At 44.5% G+C, this 17,911-nt stretch overlaps 3 protein-coding genes across 3 annotated transcripts; 2 read left to right on the top strand and 1 right to left on the bottom strand.

The window, feature by feature from the left end:
* Positions 1 to 804: 804 nt before the first annotated feature.
* On the top strand, positions 805 to 9,599 carry LOC127316841 (U3 small nucleolar RNA-associated protein 21 homolog). Its single transcript, XM_051347303.2, has 19 exons — positions 805 to 1,058; positions 1,404 to 1,431; positions 1,522 to 1,622; positions 2,232 to 2,435; positions 2,523 to 2,766; positions 3,304 to 3,479; positions 5,065 to 5,147; positions 5,228 to 5,300; positions 5,505 to 5,570; positions 5,654 to 5,696; positions 5,934 to 6,073; positions 6,223 to 6,435; positions 6,693 to 6,777; positions 6,863 to 7,157; positions 7,678 to 7,936; positions 8,359 to 8,572; positions 8,699 to 8,928; positions 9,016 to 9,171; positions 9,311 to 9,599. Exons 1-18 carry the CDS (start codon positions 930 to 932, stop codon positions 9,163 to 9,165), a joined length of 2,733 nt encoding a protein of 910 aa, XP_051203263.1. The 5' UTR covers positions 805 to 929; the 3' UTR covers positions 9,166 to 9,171; positions 9,311 to 9,599.
* Positions 9,600 to 10,384: 785 nt separating this feature from the next.
* LOC139834050 (U3 small nucleolar RNA-associated protein 21 homolog) lies at positions 10,385 to 14,112 on the top strand. Its single transcript, XM_071824431.1, has 10 exons — positions 10,385 to 10,392; positions 10,518 to 10,593; positions 10,743 to 10,955; positions 11,213 to 11,297; positions 11,379 to 11,673; positions 12,194 to 12,452; positions 12,875 to 13,088; positions 13,215 to 13,441; positions 13,529 to 13,684; positions 13,824 to 14,112. Exons 1-9 carry the CDS (start codon positions 10,385 to 10,387, stop codon positions 13,676 to 13,678), a joined length of 1,527 nt encoding a protein of 508 aa, XP_071680532.1. The 3' UTR covers positions 13,679 to 13,684; positions 13,824 to 14,112.
* A 1,201-nt stretch (positions 14,113 to 15,313) lies between these two features.
* Positions 15,314 to 17,641, bottom strand: LOC127316843 (amino acid transporter AVT6E). Its single transcript, XM_051347313.2, has one exon. It carries the CDS (start codon positions 17,199 to 17,201, stop codon positions 15,708 to 15,710), a length of 1,494 nt encoding a protein of 497 aa, XP_051203273.1. The 5' UTR covers positions 17,202 to 17,641; the 3' UTR covers positions 15,314 to 15,707.
* Positions 17,642 to 17,911: the final 270 nt, after the last annotated feature.

Raw genomic sequence — 17,911 nt, 5'->3', positions numbered from 1 at the left:
GAGGAAGAACGAGTTCCAGCTCGTGTAGTTGTCGGGGTGGTGCCGCGGGTCGGCGCGCTCTTCGTCCGTCATCGTCATCCGAGCCTCCTCGATGGCGACGTCGAGGGCGTGGCCCCGGGGCGGCGGCGGGATTGGTACGCCGCCAGCACTTAGCCGCCACCCGCCGCCGGGAGGCCTCTTGTCCGGCGGGCAGGGGTACCCCGCCTGGTGGAGGAGGTGCCCCTCCCTCGCGTGGAGCGACCGGCGGGGGAAGCCATTGTTGGCTGCGCCGCCTTCGTCGTTGAACGCCATGGATCGGGAGAGTGGAACGGGGATACGCGTCGCGGCGAGTGGAGCGGGGTATATAGGCGCGGCTGGTGCCGACGATTAAATGCTGCGTGGAATGCGATGCGTCCGCGGCGAGCTGATCGGCGACAGCCTTTAGTGCGCACGGAAGACGATACGCGCGGAAGACGATGCGCGTGTTGCTGACCGGTCGGGTCCACCTCCGCGGCGAAGACGAAGCGAAAAGCGCGGGAGAAAGGTCGGTCCCCGAGCGCTCCCCGGAAGGCCGGGGTTGGCGTGGGCTCGCCGGATGGATGAAAGCCCAAATCCGACGAAAAACGAGGAACCGGGGACGTGGCTGGACCATTTTTCGCCGTCCGGATGAAAAAAAGGCACGCCAGGAGCGTGTTCGTGGCGACGAGTGGAGATACAAACATCCGAACGGACAGTCGGTCCGGTCCAAACATCTGGATGGACTGGACCCGATAAATCTGGACCCGACCCACGCCGCAGCCCAGCCCACAGACAAAAACCAAACTGACCTATACCACCACTACGGCCTCCTGACCCTTTCCTTCCTCCTCGCGCCGCCGCTCCAAACCCGCTCCAAAACCCTCGCCGCCGGCGCGCCCCCGGGAAACCCTAGAAGACGCGCCGAGGGCGGGATGGGCATCTTCGAGCCGTTCCGCGCGATCGGCTACATCACCACCGGCGGCGTGCCCTTCTCCCTGCAGCGCCTCGGCACCGAGACCTTCGTCACCGTCAGCGTCGGCAAGGCCTTCCACGTCTACAACGTGAGCCACAGCCACCCACCCCCACCCTCTCGTCTTCTAGCAGCTGCTTATCGTTGTAGGGAGCTCGCAGGAGCGGAGCCTGCTGCTCATTTTCTCTGCCGGTATTTAGGTAGTATCATGCATTAGAAGCAGTAGTGAGTGTTGTAGCTTGTGCTTGGAGCTCATGGGGATTTCAGTGCTGAATCGCCGATTGCAGTACCGGGGTTAACCCAATTTGCCTCTGAACTTGCCTGGCCTGCGTCGAGTCAGTAGAGCTTACGGTCCAGACCGCCTTGTTCTGCCCGTATTTTACTGCTTTTCCATTTGCGTCTACTAATAACATGTTTTTGCGCTCTTATCGTGCAGTGCGCCAAGCTGAATCTGGTCCTTGCTGGTGAGCCCGCTACATGGTATCGCTTGGTCCCTCATGTTCATTGCGTTTTTTTTTATGCTCACGTTGCGTGAACTTTGTATGTGATCCAAGGACCTCAACTGCCCAAGAAGATCCGTGCTCTCGCATCCTTCAAGGAGTACACGTTCGCTGCGTATGGAAGTGATATAGCGGTCTTCAAAAGGACCGATCTGGTATGGGAATTTCTGTGCCTCAGATTGCTGAATTAGTCTTACCAGGGCATGTTAGTTAACGGTTAAGGCTTTCTTCCGTGCCCTCATAACCTTGAAACTTTGTAGCTACAAGATACAGTGGATGATTTGCATGCATCAGTTAGTTCGGTACCTGCTGAATGAACTTATTTCAGACTTCCCAAATAGAGTTCCAGATCAGCAAATACCTTGTCTTGGGTGTATTTTTAGCTCTCTTGTCAAATCAGGTGTAGATTGTGGAATAATAGGTGCAATTGTAATACATATTGCAAAAAAAATGTCTATTTGTGTGCTGTACAGGAAAAAAGACAAATTATGGACACCTCATGTTGCTATCTTAGCTAGCTCTACTTCCCTTGTTTTTTCAGCACTCAAAAGGACATGTTTTTTTTCAACTGCACGCATCAATCTTGAATTGACATATATAACTGTTTCTTACTTTTGAGACTTTGTGAATGCTTGTTTGGAAAAGAAACCTGGGAGCAAATACACCGAGAAGGAAAATATCCGCTCTTGATTCAGACCTCCACTATATCATGTCCATCGACTGCAACAGAGGGTTCTTATTTACGTTTTCTCTTAAAAATTCAGGTGGTTACCTGGACTAGACATGAAGAAAAGGTCAACAAGTTGTACCTGTTTGGAGAATACATTCTCAGTGCAGATGCTAAAGGTGATATATTTATCTGGGCCTTCAGAGGAGCTGACCCAAGCAGTGATCCTGTTGGTAACATATCATTGGGAGAAAAGTTCACTCCAACCTGCATCATGCATCCGGATACTTACCTAAATAAGGTGCCTGAAATTATTGATTCATTTGGAGATAGTTTACGTTCCAAACTTCTTGTGCGTTAACATGTCTGATTATTGTCAATGCATCAGGTCATTATTGGTAGTGAAGAAGGACCCTTGCAGCTGTGGAATATCAGCACGAAGAAAAAGTTATATGATTTCAAGGGTTGGGAGTCACCGGTACGTTGCTGTGTTTCTTCACCTGCTCTGGATATGGTTGCAGTCGGTTGCTCCGATGGAACAATTCATGTTCACAATATACGATATGATGAAGAGTTGATGTCTTTCAACCATCAAATTCGTGGTGCTGTAACTGCCCTGTCATTTCGAACAGGTGATTTGCTCTAACATGCCATACACTATTTTTTTATAAAGTTGATGTTTGCTCATCCTGTGGCTAATAGGCATCCAAAAAACATCATGGTTGATTTAAGTCCTTAACTTCGGTTCTTGGTTATTAATATATCAGGTTTATGGTGTCAAGTCCGTTATTTTGAGATCCAGTTCAGAAAATTAGCTGACACATTCTTTTTGGCTTATGAATTTTCCTTGCATGATATCTTTTGGAGTTTCAACTTGACAATAAAAACTGTACTGAGGAGTGTTTCCTAATTCAAACAAAATAACCATTATATTTTGTTATGCGTGAATAAAATTGTACAGCTTGTGTAATTTGTTGTGGAAATATGGATATGGAGCTGGATTTTATTTCCAGTTGGTAGATATTTTATTGCCACCAAGGTGTTCTTCATGGTTATAGATAACTTTGTCTCTCTTTGTTAGAAACAAGAGGTGCATTATTTTCATTCCAATAATAAACATTGCCACGCTTCTACTTGTCAACCTGATTTTTTTTTGCTTTGTCTGCCAGATGGGCAGCCCCTTCTAGCTTCTGGAGGTTCCTCGGGTGTTATTAGCATTTGGAATCTTGAGAAAAGAAGGCTGCACTCTGTGATTAGGGAGGCCCATGATGGTTCTATAGTATCACTTCATTTTTTCGCCAATGAACCTATTTTGATGAGCTCAGCAGCTGATAATTCAATCAAAGTAAGTGTTGTTTTCTTGTCTTCTTTTCTCATATTATGATGGTGACGGACAAAACAGTGGAGCTTAGAGCATCTCCACTCGTCCCCCCGACGAGGCCCCCGGCGAGCGTTTTTTCCATCCGGACGGCGTAATTCGGCCCAGTCGCGCCCCCGGTTCCTCGTTTTCGTCCGGATTTGGGCCTAAATCCATCCGGCGATCCCACGCCATCCCCGGCCCCCCGGGGAGCGCTCGGGGACTCCGGACGAAACGAAAGCGCGCGTGGCCCCAACTTGTCGGCGACAATGGCCTCCGATCTACGGCAAAACCCTCGTCTTCCCGATCTACGGCAAAACCCTCGTCTTCCCGATCTACGGCAATACCCTCGTCGAACGAAAGCTTTGAACTCTCAAGTGGTGCAACATAGATAGATTATATATATATTTCGAATATAATTCGAATAAACATAAAAATTACATATAAAAACTTTAAAACTAAACTACTTCTTCTTCTTAGAAGGCCCCGCCTCATCGTCGTCGCGGCGACGCTTCCGGCTCGTCACCTCCTCGTCGGAGGAAGTTGAGTCCTCCTCGTCGTCGTCCTCATCAGCCTCTTCGTCCTCCTCCTCCTGCTCCTCCTCCTGCTCCTGCTCCTGCTCCTCCTCCTCTTCCTCGGCCTGCTCCACGGCCTCTTCGTCCTCCTCCTCGTCGTCCCACTCGTCCTCGCTGGCCGGCGGGGGGGAATCGTCGCTGCTGGACGATGCAGCTGGATCCCACCAATGGCGCCATCCAGGCGGCTTCCCCTCGCTGTCGGTGTCCGATGGCCAAGAGATATCGCTCATGGTTGACGGAGATGGTTGACGGAGGATGGTGACGAGAGAACAGATGAATGGCGTCGCCCGTCGAAAACCGTATATGTAGGTCTCTCGACGAAAGAGAGCGGCGGTTGCTCTTCCGCGGAGTTCGTGCTCCATTACGGCGGTTCTCGCATCGAGGCCACTTCGACCGTTCCCGACGAGTCGTTTCGGCTCTCCAGTCCACCTCGCGACGGTTCAATGCGTCGAGGGAACTCCGACGATTGCCCTTCCCGGTGACTGCGCCGTCGCTATGCACGCGGTGGGTGCGCGTCCATGGGCTCGCGGCTGGAAAAATGGGCCTCCCCAGGCCAAAAACTACATCCATCCGGCGCTAAATTTCGCCGGATTTGGGCGTGGGGAGCCCAAACGAGTGGGGATGCTCTTATAGCTTTTGGCCAGTAACATATGAAAGGTCAAAAACTGCTGCTTCCCATGCCTTTGTTATGAGCCTTTTATATAAGACACCATCTCCCTTTTTTCACTACATTCCCTTTTTGGGGAAACATATATGTCTCTACCAGCAAAAAAAGAACTCTCCTAGTGAAAATTGAGCTTTACGGCAAGCTAACAATTAACAAATCAATACTGCATTACTGGTATGATTTCTCGAAAAATAAGTAATAAATCAGCCAAGAAAAACCAAGCCAATACTGATGTGAGATGATATTTGCTTTGAGAACCAGATTAAGTTAGCTGTGACACGTTATTTCAGTTTACATTTGAAAGCTCGCAATCTAATATACTTTATGCCAGATGTGGATATTTGATAATAATGAAGGAGATGCCCGTCTGTTACGATTTCGAAGTGGACATAGTGCTCCACCTCGGTGCATAAGGTAACAGATGCCCTCCAAGTGTGTTGTGAGTTATTTTCATTTTGGTTGTGTTTTAATGAGTAAGCCTATTTTGTTGTTAGATTCTATGGCAATGGAAAATCCATCTTATCTGCTGGTCAAGATCGTGCCTTTCGTCTTTTCTCTGTTGTTCAGGTAACTCATAATCTTGGTAACATTAATTTCTAAAGACATGCACTAGCTCGTCTGTTATGGTTTCAGGCATGTTTGTCCTGATAAATTGCTATTTGAGTAATGTGCGCATGCTGCATGGTTGTATTTTGTCAGGTTTTTTCTCCTTTTTCAGCAGAATGACTTAATGTGTTCACTGTTTAGTCGTACTGATCTTTTTTTGGACAGGATCAACAAAGCAGAGAGCTTTCTCAACGGCATGTGTCAAAAAGAGCAAAAAAGCTCAAAGTAAAGGTAAAATTTTGATTACTGTTCCTTTATCCCCCCTGTTTCATCATTTCCTTATTACTGTGTTACATTTCTTTTCTTTTCTGCAGGAGGCAGAGATCAAGCTAAAACCAGTTATTGCATTTGATTGTGGTAATTCTCAGGTCTTTGCAATATTTTTTCTGCTTTTCTCGTTAAATATCTTCTAGAAGTTGTAGCAAAGAATGATACTTGGCATCAAAGGGCACAATAACTATTTCCATGTTAACACATAATAAACCATTGACCAGTATCTTAGAGATCTTTAGTAGTGTCAAAAAGAAACTACAAATATGTTAATCTTGTTCAGAAAAAAATTCTTACTTACCACTGTAATCAACTGTTGTTCAGCTGAGATACGAGCTCGTGATTGGTGTAATGTTGTTACATGCCACGTGGATACTCCAAAGGCATATGTATGGCGTCTTCAGAATTTTGTTATAGGCGAACATATTCTGACACCATCATCAGGCTCGCAGTCGCCGATTAAGGTAATGCTTGTTTTTGTAATCATAATGTATTCAATTCTCATTGTGGACTGGATCAGAACAAGCTTTCTTGGGACTACCAAGACTCAGACGTTAAATGCTAGAATTTTTTTTCTACCTCTTCATTAATAAATTTATTTTCTTTTTGGCAGGCTTGTGCGATAAGTGCATGTGGTAATTTTACTGTTTTGGGCACCGAAGGTGGTTGGATTGAAAAATTTAACCTTCAATCTGGGATAAGTCGTGCTAGTTACATTGATGGCTCGCTGGCATTGCAATCTGCACATGAGGGTGAAGTTGTTGGATTAGCTTGTGATGCTACAAATGGCTCTCTGATTAGTGCTGGATACCGTGGTGATATTAAGGTTTGATGATGCTGTTGCATGTTAATTCAGTTACATTTTATTTTAGCGCATTTACTTCAGGCAATGGTAATGTACATTTCATTTCATCATCCATGCTCTTATATCAACTGGTTAAAGTACTATTCCTCTTCTAATCCCACAACCAAGAATACATGTGTATTCAACCTCCAGCTCTCACTATTGAACTTTTCTTTGCCAACTATGGTTTAACTTTTCACCATGATACCATTACTCAGGTATTTACTTGTCTCCTGCAGGTGTGGGATTTTAAAAGTTGCAAGCTAAAATCCAAGTTCAATGTTGGTAAATCTGTAACTAAGATTGCATATCACCGGGCAAATGGTACTATTCAACATGTTTTGTTGTTCCCTTGTAGTATGCCATTGGTGATTAATAACCTTTTTGCTTTTTTTTTTTTTTATGTCAGGTCTTCTTGCTACTGTAGCGGATGATATGGTACTTGTATTGTTCGATACAGTGTCGTTGAAAATGGTTCGCAGATTTGAAGGACATACAGACCGTATCACTGATCTGTGTTTCAGTGAGGATGGAAAATGGCTGATCTCGTCAAGTATGGATGGGACACTCAGAATATGGGATATCAGTTTAGCAAGACAGATAGATGCGATGCATGTTGATGTATCTATAACATCTGTCTCGATGTCTCCTAATATGGATGTGCTGGCAACTACCCATGTTGATCAAAATGGCGTGTATCTTTGGTAGGCTTTCCTTGTTCCTTTCTTGTGCTCACCCTGTACATTTGCATACCTTTGGTAGCTACATATTTGATATTTCATGGCGCATCTCATTTAGGCAATTATTGTGCACCTTTTATCAATGTAAATAACTAAAATTCCGCACCACAGACTCATATAAGTCAAGATAATCCCTGGACTAACACTTTCTTTGTTTTTGAAATGTTTATTTCTGTTCTATTGATAACTATATGCTAAAGCTTAAGAGTATGGTAACCACACCTCATAAGGTCAACTTAATGATGCACATTTAAGGCTTTGCTTTCGGTCAAGTTGAATGCCCTGTCCCTAACAAACAAAGAGTTGAATGCAAGCAGAGGCAACTTTCAATATTTAAATTAATATTGTTTTTAGGCTCACTTCTGTGATTTTTCTACTTCATATTCTTCTACCGTTATGGATAACAAGCATAGTATATTGGTTTTCTGTAGTTTATTCTTTAGTTTGCATATAAAACTCATACTTTTCTTAATAAATTTGACAGGATCAATCAAGCTTTGTTCTCACCCTCGACAAATGTTGATAGCTATGCAAGTGGTAAACATGTCCGGAATGTGCTTTTGCCAACTGTTTCATCTGCCGAAAGATCTGAGGAAGAAGAATCCATTCAAAATTCTCAAGATGCGAACCAATCTAACATTAAACCTTTTGTCATAACAAATCATCAAATACCAAATATGATCACACTGTCATTGCTCCCAAGGAGTCAATGGCAAAGTTTGACAAATCTTGACATTATAAAGGTAATTGTACTCTTGTCTCCGTCTATTTATTTTGTAAATCTACTGCAAATTAGCGATTGTGTGACCTGTATGAACTATGCTAATTCTCTGAGTTGGAATTAGGCAGTGTATATATCATAGAATTAGAATGTGTCATGAACTATTTTAGTAACTTTGACTTACAATAATTTGATGAACATTTAGTGCATCCACACAAAAACGATAGTAAGTTTCTATCAAAATATGTTTGTTAGTACTGTAACTATTATTAAGTTTGACAAATATACTACAATAGGAAGTGATGGTCAAAGTTATCTTTTGTTGACTGTAAATGTACATTATGACATTTATTTGTGACCGAGGGTGTACTCTTTTAAGTAATATTTTTGTTTAGTGCACATGCCCAACTAGATTTGCTCATCGTCACATTTCTGTGTCTTTAGGTTCGAAACAAGCCGGTCGAGCCACCTAAGAAACCCGAGAAGGCGCCTTTTTTCTTGCCCTCAGTTCCATCCCTTTCTGGGGATATATTGTTTGACCCCCCTGCCAGTAAAGAAACAGATGACAGCACTACCGATGGCACTAGTCATAAAACGATGGCTGATCTCTCCTCACACTTCAGTCAACTTTTACAATCATGTGGGGAACTTCAAAACTGTAAGTATTTAGGCAAAAAAAATACCTGAATGAAATTCTGATATTTTGGTTCATTGTATATTGACGAAACTGTAAGAAGCTGCAATATTCGTCATGGTAATCTCTGACTTGGAATCTGTTTCGCAGATTCAGCGTTTACTGACTACCTAAAAGGCCTATCCCCATCATCTCTAGACATGGAACTACGAATGCTACAGATAATAGATGACGATGACGACGACGACGAGATGGAAGATGAGGAGGAACCAAGGCCTGAGCTTGAATCCATTTCACTGCTGTTGGACTACTTCATTCATGAGCTTTCCTGCAGGAACAACTTCGAGTTTGTTCAAGCTGTTCTGAAATTGTTTCTGAAGGTTCGTGACATGTGGATGCCACCTGATCTTTAACGGGTTAACCCATCAATTCCGTGCTTAAAATATATTCATCTTCCTTGGATGCAGATACATGGCGAGACAATACGGCGCCGCTCGATGCTTCAGGACAAAGTGAAGAAAATTCTAGATGTCCAGAGCTTAGTTTGGCAGAAGATTGACAAGATGTTTCAGAGCACACGGTGCATGGTCACATTCCTCAGCAACTCACAGTTTTAGTTGCAGGTACTTTCTTCAATTCTCTAACACTGATGTTACCTAGTTCAGTTTTTCGGTTACGTGTTGCTGTAGGGAAGGATTTCTTCCGAAGCTTCGTCTTACCTCTTGAATGACTAAAAATCTCTTGTTTCTTTATTGTCCACAGGCCCAAGTTTCTTAAACCATTGCACACTTCGGAGTCTATGTGGCTGTTGTACCATTCTACACTGTACCTTACCATCTTGTTGCCATTGTAAAAGCTGCAAGGCATATAGGTCGTGGTGTTAACAGCGATAACCACAGATAGAGCTCCTTATGATGATGTAACAGTTTTGTAGTATTGTTCTCAGTATTCTTCTGTAACATACTGATGTATGGACACCTCCGCGAGAAATATTCGGGAATGTTACAGTTGCTATGTGGGCGAGATTTATTCAGCATTTTATCTTGAGTTATTGTCCTCGTGTTTATCTTTGGTGTATGAGTTCTAAAATCTCACACACCTGGGTGAGATTATCAGTCTTGACAAACAAACGGATTTCAAGCCAGGGCTGACATTTTGGATCAGGCAGGTGTTGGGAGAGGCTTAAAATAGTTATTTTTTTCCTTCCCCAGTTTATTCCTCTACTACCAAAATGAACTACTAGAAAAAGAGCAATAGTGGCTAGTGTCAAACATAAATTTTCTGAATTCAACGTTCGTCAAATCATGCAGATAGATGGATTTTCGGGTGCACCCAGACTGGTGCCCTGTCTAGAAACCCTTTTTTTTTTTCGAGAGCACGCGGAAAGCGTGCCTTATCTTTATAGAAGAAGCCCGACTGGTGCCTGTCTAGAAACCCATCCATGATCATCTCATTATCCAAGACAAGCAATTCCTGTACACTGCTCTGGACAAATACCTTCGGATTCCAAACTGAAAGGCCTGGAACGAGCTGCTCACAGATTCTCTTTTTGGAGCAACCTGCTGCCAACATCGTCAAACAAACCCACATTATTGAAAGCAATGAGCAGGACTCATATGCTGGGATTTTAACTCACAAATTGCTTACAAGCTACAGTTGCAGGAGCAGGGAGAGACTCTCCCAAGACACAGAATCTCCACTCAAACAGGTTTTGGCGAAATAAGCATATGGTGCCTGTAGACCGTAGTGCAAATTTTTTGCTTGGAGAGTTCTTATGAGAGCAATCCCAACAGGTAAATATGAGAGCATATTAGTACTCTCCGTTCCAGGTGCTACATGGAGAGGTTTGGGAATCTACTTTCGGTACTGCTTGATCTAGAGGCCGCGAGCAAACAACAACGTTATGAGCAAGGCTTCTACCTCCAAAGCCCTCTTCGCCATTGCAAGCTGAAACTTCTCCCCTCATCAGGCTCCAACGTTATGAGAATTTTGTTATAGGCGAACATATTCTGACACCATCATCAGGCTCGCAGTCGCCGATTAAGGTAATGCTTGTTTTTGTAATCATAATGTATTCAATTCTCATTGTGGACTGGATCAGAACAAGCTTTCTTGGGACTACCAAGACTCAGACGTTAAATGCTAGAATTTTTTCTCTACCTCTTCATTAATAAATTTATTTTCTTTTTGGCAGGCTTGTGCGATAAGTGCATGTGGTAATTTTACTGTTTTGGGCACCGAAGGTGGTTGGATTGAAAAATTTAACCTTCAATCTGGGATAAGTCGTGCTAGTTACATTGATGGCTCGCTGGCATTGCAATCTGCACATGAGGGTGAAGTTGTTGGATTAGCTTGTGATGCTACAAATGGCTCTCTGATTAGTGCTGGATACCGTGGTGATATTAAGGTTTGATGATGCTGTTGCATGTTAATTCAGTTACATTTTATTTTAGCGCATTTACTTCAGGCAATGGTAATGTACATTTCATTTCATCATCCATGCTCTTATATCAACTGGTTAAAGTACTGTTCCTCTTCTAATCCCACAACCAAGAATACATGTGTATTCAACCTCCAGCTCTCACTATTGAACTTTTCTTTGCCAACTATGGTTTAACTTTTCACCATGATACCATTACTCAGGTATTTACTTGTCTCCTGCAGGTGTGGGATTTTAAAAGTTGCAAGCTAAAATCCAAGTTCAATGTTGGTAAATCTGTAACTAAGATTGCATATCACCGGGCAAATGGTACTATTCAACATGTTTTGTTGTTCCCTTGTAGTATGCCATTGGTGATTAATAACCTTTTTGCTTTTTTTTTTATGTCAGGTCTTCTTGCTACTGTAGCGGATGATATGGTACTTGTATTGTTCGATACAGTGTCGTTGAAAATGGTTCGCAGATTTGAAGGACATACAGACCGTATCACTGATCTGTGTTTCAGTGAGGATGGAAAATGGCTGATCTCGTCAAGTATGGATGGGACACTCAGAATATGGGATATCAGTTTAGCAAGACAGATAGATGCGATGCATGTTGATGTATCTATAACATCTGTCTCGATGTCTCCTAATATGGATGTGCTGGCAACTACCCATGTTGATCAAAATGGCGTGTATCTTTGGTAGGCTTTCCTTGTTCCTTTCTTGTGCTCACCCTGTACATTTGCATACCTTTGGTAGCTACATATTTGATATTTCATGGCGCATCTCATTTAGGCAATTATTGTGCACCTTTTATCAATGTAAATAACTAAAATTCCGCACCACAGACTCATATAAGTCAAGATAATCCCTGGACTAACACTTTCTTTGTTTTTGAAATGTTTATTTCTGTTCTATTGATAACTATATGCTAAAGCTTAAGAGTATGGTAACCACACCTCATAAGGTCAACTTAATGATGCACATTTAAGGCTTTGCTTTCGGTCAAGTTGAATGCCCTGTCCCTAACAAACAAAGAGTTGAATGCAAGCAGAGGCAACTTTCAATATTTAAATTAATATTGTTTTTAGGCTCACTTCTGTGATTTTTCTACTTCATATTCTTCTACCGTTATGGATAACAAGCATAGTATATTGGTTTTCTGTAGTTTATTCTTTAGTTTGCATATAAAACTCATACTTTTCTTAATAAATTTGACAGGATCAATCAAGCTTTGTTCTCACCCTCGACAAATGTTGATAGCTATGCAAGTGGTAAACATGTCCGGAATGTGCTTTTGCCAACTGTTTCATCTGCCGAAAGATCTGAGGAAGAAGAATCCATTCAAAATTCTCAAGATGCGAACCAATCTAACATTAAACCTTTTGTCATAACGAATCATCAAATACCAAATATGATCACACTGTCATTGCTCCCAAGGAGTCAATGGCAAAGTTTGACAAATCTTGACATTATAAAGGTAATTGTACTCTTGTCTCCGTCTATTTATTTTGTAAATCTACTGCAAATTAGCGATTGTGTGACCTGTATGAACTATGCTAATTCTCTGAGTTGGAATTAGGCAGTGTATATATCATAGAATTAGAATGTGTCATGAACTATTTTAGTAACTTTGACTTACAATAATTTGATGAACATTTAGTGCATCCACACAAAAACGATAGTAAGTTTCTATCAAAATATGTTTGTTAGTACTGTAACTATTATTAAGTTTGACAAATATACTACAATAGGAAGTGATGGTCAAAGTTATCTTTTGTTGACTGTAAATGTACATTATGACATTTATTTGTGACCGAGGGTGTACTCTTTTAAGTAATATTTTTGTTTAGTGCACATGCCCAACTAGATTTGCTCATCGTCACATTTCTGTGTCTTTAGGTTCGAAACAAGCCGGTCGAGCCACCTAAGAAATCCGAGAAGGCGCCTTTTTTCTTGCCCTCAGTTCCATCCCTTTCTGGGGATATATTGTTTGAGCCCCCTGCCAGTAAAGAAACAGATGACAGCACTACCGATGGCACTAGTCATAAAACGATGGCTGATCTCTCCTCACACTTCAGTCAACTTTTACAATCATGTGGGGAACTTCAAAACTGTAAGTATTTAGGCAAAAAAAATACCTGAATGAAATTCTGATATTTTGGTTCATTGTATATTGACGAAACTGTAAGAAGCTGCAATATTCGTCATGGTAATCTCTGACTTGGAATCTGTTTCGCAGATTCAGCGTTTACTGACTACCTAAAAGGCCTATCCCCATCATCTCTAGACATGGAACTACGAATGCTACAGATAATAGATGACGATGACGACGACGAGATGGAAGATGAGGAGGAACCAAGGCCTGAGCTTGAATCCATTTCACTGCTGTTGGACTACTTCATTCATGAGCTTTCCTGCAGGAACAACTTCGAGTTTGTTCAAGCTGTTCTGAAATTGTTTCTGAAGGTTCGTGACATGTGGATGCCACCTGATCTTTAACGGTTTAACCCATCAATTCCGTGCTTAAAATATATTCATCTTCCTTGGATGCAGATACATGGCGAGACAATACGGCGCCACTCGATGCTTCAGGACAAAGTGAAGAAAATTCTAGATGTCCAGAGCTTAGTTTGGCAGAAGATTGACAAGATGTTTCAGAGCACACGGTGCATGGTCACATTCCTCAGCAACTCACAGTTTTAGTTGCAGGTACTTTCTTCAATTCTCTAACACTGATGTTACCTAGTTCAGTTTTTCGGTTACGTGTTGCTGTAGGGAAGGATTTCTTCCGAAGCTTCGTCTTACCTCTTGAATGACTAAAAATCTCTTGTTTCTTTATTGTCCACAGGCCCAAGTTTCTTAAACCATTGCACACTTCGGAGTCTATGTGGCTGTTGTACCATTCTACACTGTACCTTACCATCTTGTTGCCATTGTAAAAGGTGCAAGGCATATAGGTCGTGGTGTTAACAGCGATAACCACAGATAGAGCTCCTTATGATGATGTAACAGTTTTGTAGTATTGTTCTCAGTATTCTTCTGTAACATACTGATGTATGGACACCTCCGCGAGAAATATTCGGGAATGTTACAGTTGCTATCTGGGCGAGATTTATTCAGCATTTTATCTTGAGTTATTGTCCTCGTGTTTATCTTGGTGTATGAGTTCTAAAATCTCACACACCTTGGTGAGATTATCAGTCTTGACAAACAAACGGATTTCAAGCCAGGGCTGACATTTTGGATCAGGCAGGTTTGGGAGAGGCTTAAAATAGTTATTTTTTTCCTTCCCCAGTTTATTCCTCTACTACCAAAATGAACTACTAGAAAAAGAGCAATAGTGGCTAGTGTCAAAGATAAATTTTCTGAATTCAACTGTCAAATCATGCATATAGATGGATTTTCGGGTGCACCCTGACTAGAAACCCATCCATGATCATCTCATTATCCAAGACAAGCAATTCCTGTACACTGCTCTGGACAAATACCTTCAGATTCCAAACTGAAAGGCCTGGAACGAGCTGCTCACAGATTCTCTTTTTGGAGCAACCAACATCGTCAAACAAACCCACATTATTGAAAGCAATGAGCAGGACCTCATATCCTGGGATTTTAACTCACAAGCTACAGTTGCAGGAGCAGGGAGAGACTCTCCCAAGACACAGAATCTCCACTCAAACAGGTTTTGGCGAAATAAGCATATGGTGCCTGTAGACCGTAGTGCAAATTTTTGCTTGGAAAGTTCTTATGAGAGCAATCCCAACAGGTAAAAGAGCATATTAGTAGTACTCTCCGTTTCAGGTGCTACATGGAGAGGTTTGGGAATCTACTTTCGGTACTGCTTGATCTAGAGGCAGCGAGCAAACAACAACGTTATGAGTAAGGCTTCTACCTCCAAAGCCCTCTTCGCCATTGCAAGCTGAAATTTCTCCCCTCGCTGGCGGCAAAGTTGTCAAGCCTACTGCAGCTTCAGCAGCCAACCTTTCTCAAAGATAAATTTGGGACCTGCAAAGTCATCGAAGAGCATGAACTTTGTGTCATCTCGAATTCACTGGGAAAACAGAAAAGCTGTTGCAGACACCTCATCACAAATACAGATCTTCAGCCAGGAGTCTATCACATTCCCAGGGATCTCAACAGAGATAGCTCACAATTGTGTTCATCAGGTTCTCAGGCCAGACCTGAGGCAACTTGACTTCAACTGTGTAAACTTAGCCCATAGGATTAGTTTATGCCTGGTAGCTGTGATGCTTCAAAATGTCTCTTGGCATGCCTGTGTAATTCATGCTATGCTCTGCACTTGAGCTGAAATGAAATGGTACCATCGGCCACAGCATCTTCGTATAAAATAATATGCAAAAAATCATTATATTGTAGACCAAGGTAGATTTTCTGAATACAGTTTTCATCATATCATGGACAGACAGTAACCTCGGTACAGAGCCAGGTTCATCTGTTGCCTCGATCAAAAAAGTAGACCCAGGATGGATATTCATGTATATCTAAGAATAAACATAAAAATACATCAAAGAATCTGGCTGTTCCAAAGGTACAAAAATGCCCTCCAGTAATGTTTCACCAATTCAAATCTGTAGGTGAACAAATTGTATACTATGAGCTCTGGTCAGCAGCTCAGCTGGTATAGCACCTGCTAACTAGTGTATCCTGACAGTGGTAATGCAATCTTCTGTATAATAATAAGCCTAACAACATGGCTCTCCATCTTGATCCATCAGCCAGACTTGCTCCTCAGGCTGTACACGTTTCCAGCGACGCCGACGACGCTGACAACAATAGCCAGCCCCAGCATTCCAATTGCCAGGATCCTCTCTCCGTGCCCCAGGCACTCCAAACCTTCCTTGTCCAGCTTCAATGCCACAAGGGCCGGGAACATGAAACCCAAGGCCAACCCCGTGGTGGCACCGGTGAACTTGAAGGCCATCCAGATGTTGGGTATCATGGTCGAACCGAGGTAGATGAGGGCCAGGAGCACCGCCGTCAACAAAAGCATCTTCTTCCTGCTGTGGGGTGCCGACTCGCCAAAGACCAGCGCGTCCACTGTCTGCCTCAACGAGAAGTGCACGACCGGGAAGACGAGGACCAGGTGGACAATGTAGCCGATCCTGACAATGTAGTTGAGCACCGAGCTGAACCTGATCCCGAGGTCCTTGTCGAAGTTGGTGAGCACGTCCGACTCGGTGTCGTCGCCGAAGAGGAGGTACCCCGAGACGGCGGTGAGGGCATACACGATGACGCAGAGCACGGTGGAGATCCTCCCGACGTTGTACATGTTGCGGGGCGTCTTCTCCTTGAGCTCGTTGTAGATTGGCTGCACGTTGAAGTGGCAGATGAAGGCGTTGGTCATGATCGGGATGACGACCAGCAGGTCGAGCATCGCCGCTCTCGAGCTGAAGTCCGGCCCCATCCTCGGCGCGCTGATCTTGCCCTCGACGAGCTTCACCGCCGCGATGATGCAAGAGACGGCCACGAAAACAATGGCGAGGGCGACCGACGCGGCGGACGACAGGCTCAGCGACTCGATCCTCTCGAGCGCGCAGAGGGGCGCGAGGAAGACGACGAGGACGAAGAGGATGAGCAGCCTCCGGTTGTCCCACCCGCCGTCGTGGCCGACCAGCTGGTCCACGACGCCGGCGTGCTTGAGCGACCCCGACATGACGTCGCCGATGATGATGAGGTACACGACGAGGATGCCGGCGTTGTTGATGATGACGCACGCCTGCGCGACGACGCTGGCGGGGCGGCCGAGCGCGCGGTGCACGAGCTCGCCGTAGGAGAGCGCGCGGCAGCGCGCCGAGAAGCGCACCAGCAGCTCGATGGTGACCTCGGAGAGCACCCCCATGACGAGGATGGAGACGAGCCCGACGGCGACGCCCAGGACCTTCATGGTGGCCGGCAGCGCCATGATGCCCGCGCCGATGATGGAGGTGGCCAGGTTGAAGACCGCCCCCGACACGCCCGAGCCCTCCGGCGGACCCGCGGGGCCGTCGGCGCCGATTAGCGGCAGCTCGTCGTGCTCCCCGCCGTTGGAGTCGGCGGCGTCGTCTTCCACCTCGCCCAGGAACGAGTCCTGCTTGGTGAGCTTCTTGGCGTGCACGCCATTGGCGGCGCCGGCGGCGCCGGCGCCAGATTTGGTGGGCGGGTTGCTGGACTGGAGCTCGATGGCGGGGGAGGTCAGCGGGAGCGCCGAGTAGTTCGTGTTCACCATGCTTCTTCCCGGCGCATCCAAGACGAACCAGGCCCAAGATCCAAGGCGCCCGCGGAGAAGAAGAACAAATCGCGCCCAAATCGGGGCACGAACAGAAAAATGGAAATCTCCGCCGAATCTACACGGGGTCGCGCAGAGAGGGAGCAAGAACCCCTTTTCCCTCCACACCGATCAGAGAGATCTCACAACAAATCGGCAGGCATTGTCAACTGGCGAATGCCTGCCGCCGCCCGAGGTTCTCGGGAGAAAGAAAGAAATTTGCTGGCGAGATTTGGGTGGAGAAACAACCGGAGCGGGATTCACCGGAGCATGAGCGGAATGGAGCAGAAAGATCTTGAGTGGCTAGGTCGATATTCACTGGATCCAGGAAGAAGAGATCTGGGAGGCTTCTCTGTCTCCTTCCTCCTCTGTTCTTGCTTCTCTCTGAGAAAGAAAGAGTACGCGTGTTTACTAGTCAATTTACGTTAATTCCTAGCTAGTACGGTTTGCCGCACCAACCCGTGGGACCCGTATGTTCACTGACATGTGGGTAACAGCTGCACATCTCTTCGGCGTGACCCACTGTCAGTGAGACACAAATCTCCCCAATTTTAGGGAATCACGTCATAAGTTTATCTAAATTAAATTTTTAGATACATCTAAATTTAGATAAATCTTTAACACCTTTGAAGAATTCTTGCATCTTTGAAAACATTAAACATAGGGTATGC

This window comes from Lolium perenne, chromosome 7 (assembly GCF_019359855.2).
Source record: "Lolium perenne isolate Kyuss_39 chromosome 7, Kyuss_2.0, whole genome shotgun sequence".
In the NCBI taxonomy this organism is placed as follows: domain Eukaryota; kingdom Viridiplantae; phylum Streptophyta; class Magnoliopsida; order Poales; family Poaceae; genus Lolium; species Lolium perenne.
This window is presented reverse-complemented; position numbering and strand designations above follow the sequence as displayed.

What these genes read in the sequence shown, in the direction of transcription:
- LOC127316841 (XM_051347303.2), top strand. Translation starts at nt 930, where the DNA reads ATGGGCATCTTCGAGCCGTTCCGCGCGATCGGCTACATCACCACCGGC. An exon ending in CAAAATGGCGTGTATCTTTG is followed by an intron (nt 7,158 to 7,677) that starts GTAGGCTTTCCT and finishes TAAATTTGACAG; the next exon opens with GATCAATCAAGCTTTGTTCT. An exon ending in TTCTGAAATTGTTTCTGAAG is followed by an intron (nt 8,929 to 9,015) that starts GTTCGTGACATG and finishes CCTTGGATGCAG; the next exon opens with ATACATGGCGAGACAATACG.
- LOC139834050 (XM_071824431.1), top strand. An exon ending in GATACCGTGGTGATATTAAG is followed by an intron (nt 10,956 to 11,212) that starts GTTTGATGATGC and finishes TGTCTCCTGCAG; the next exon opens with GTGTGGGATTTTAAAAGTTG. An exon ending in TGCATATCACCGGGCAAATG is followed by an intron (nt 11,298 to 11,378) that starts GTACTATTCAAC and finishes TTTTTATGTCAG; the next exon opens with GTCTTCTTGCTACTGTAGCG.
- LOC127316843 (XM_051347313.2), bottom strand. Translation starts at nt 17,201, where the DNA reads ATGGTGAACACGAACTACTCGGCGCTCCCGCTGACCTCCCCCGCCATC.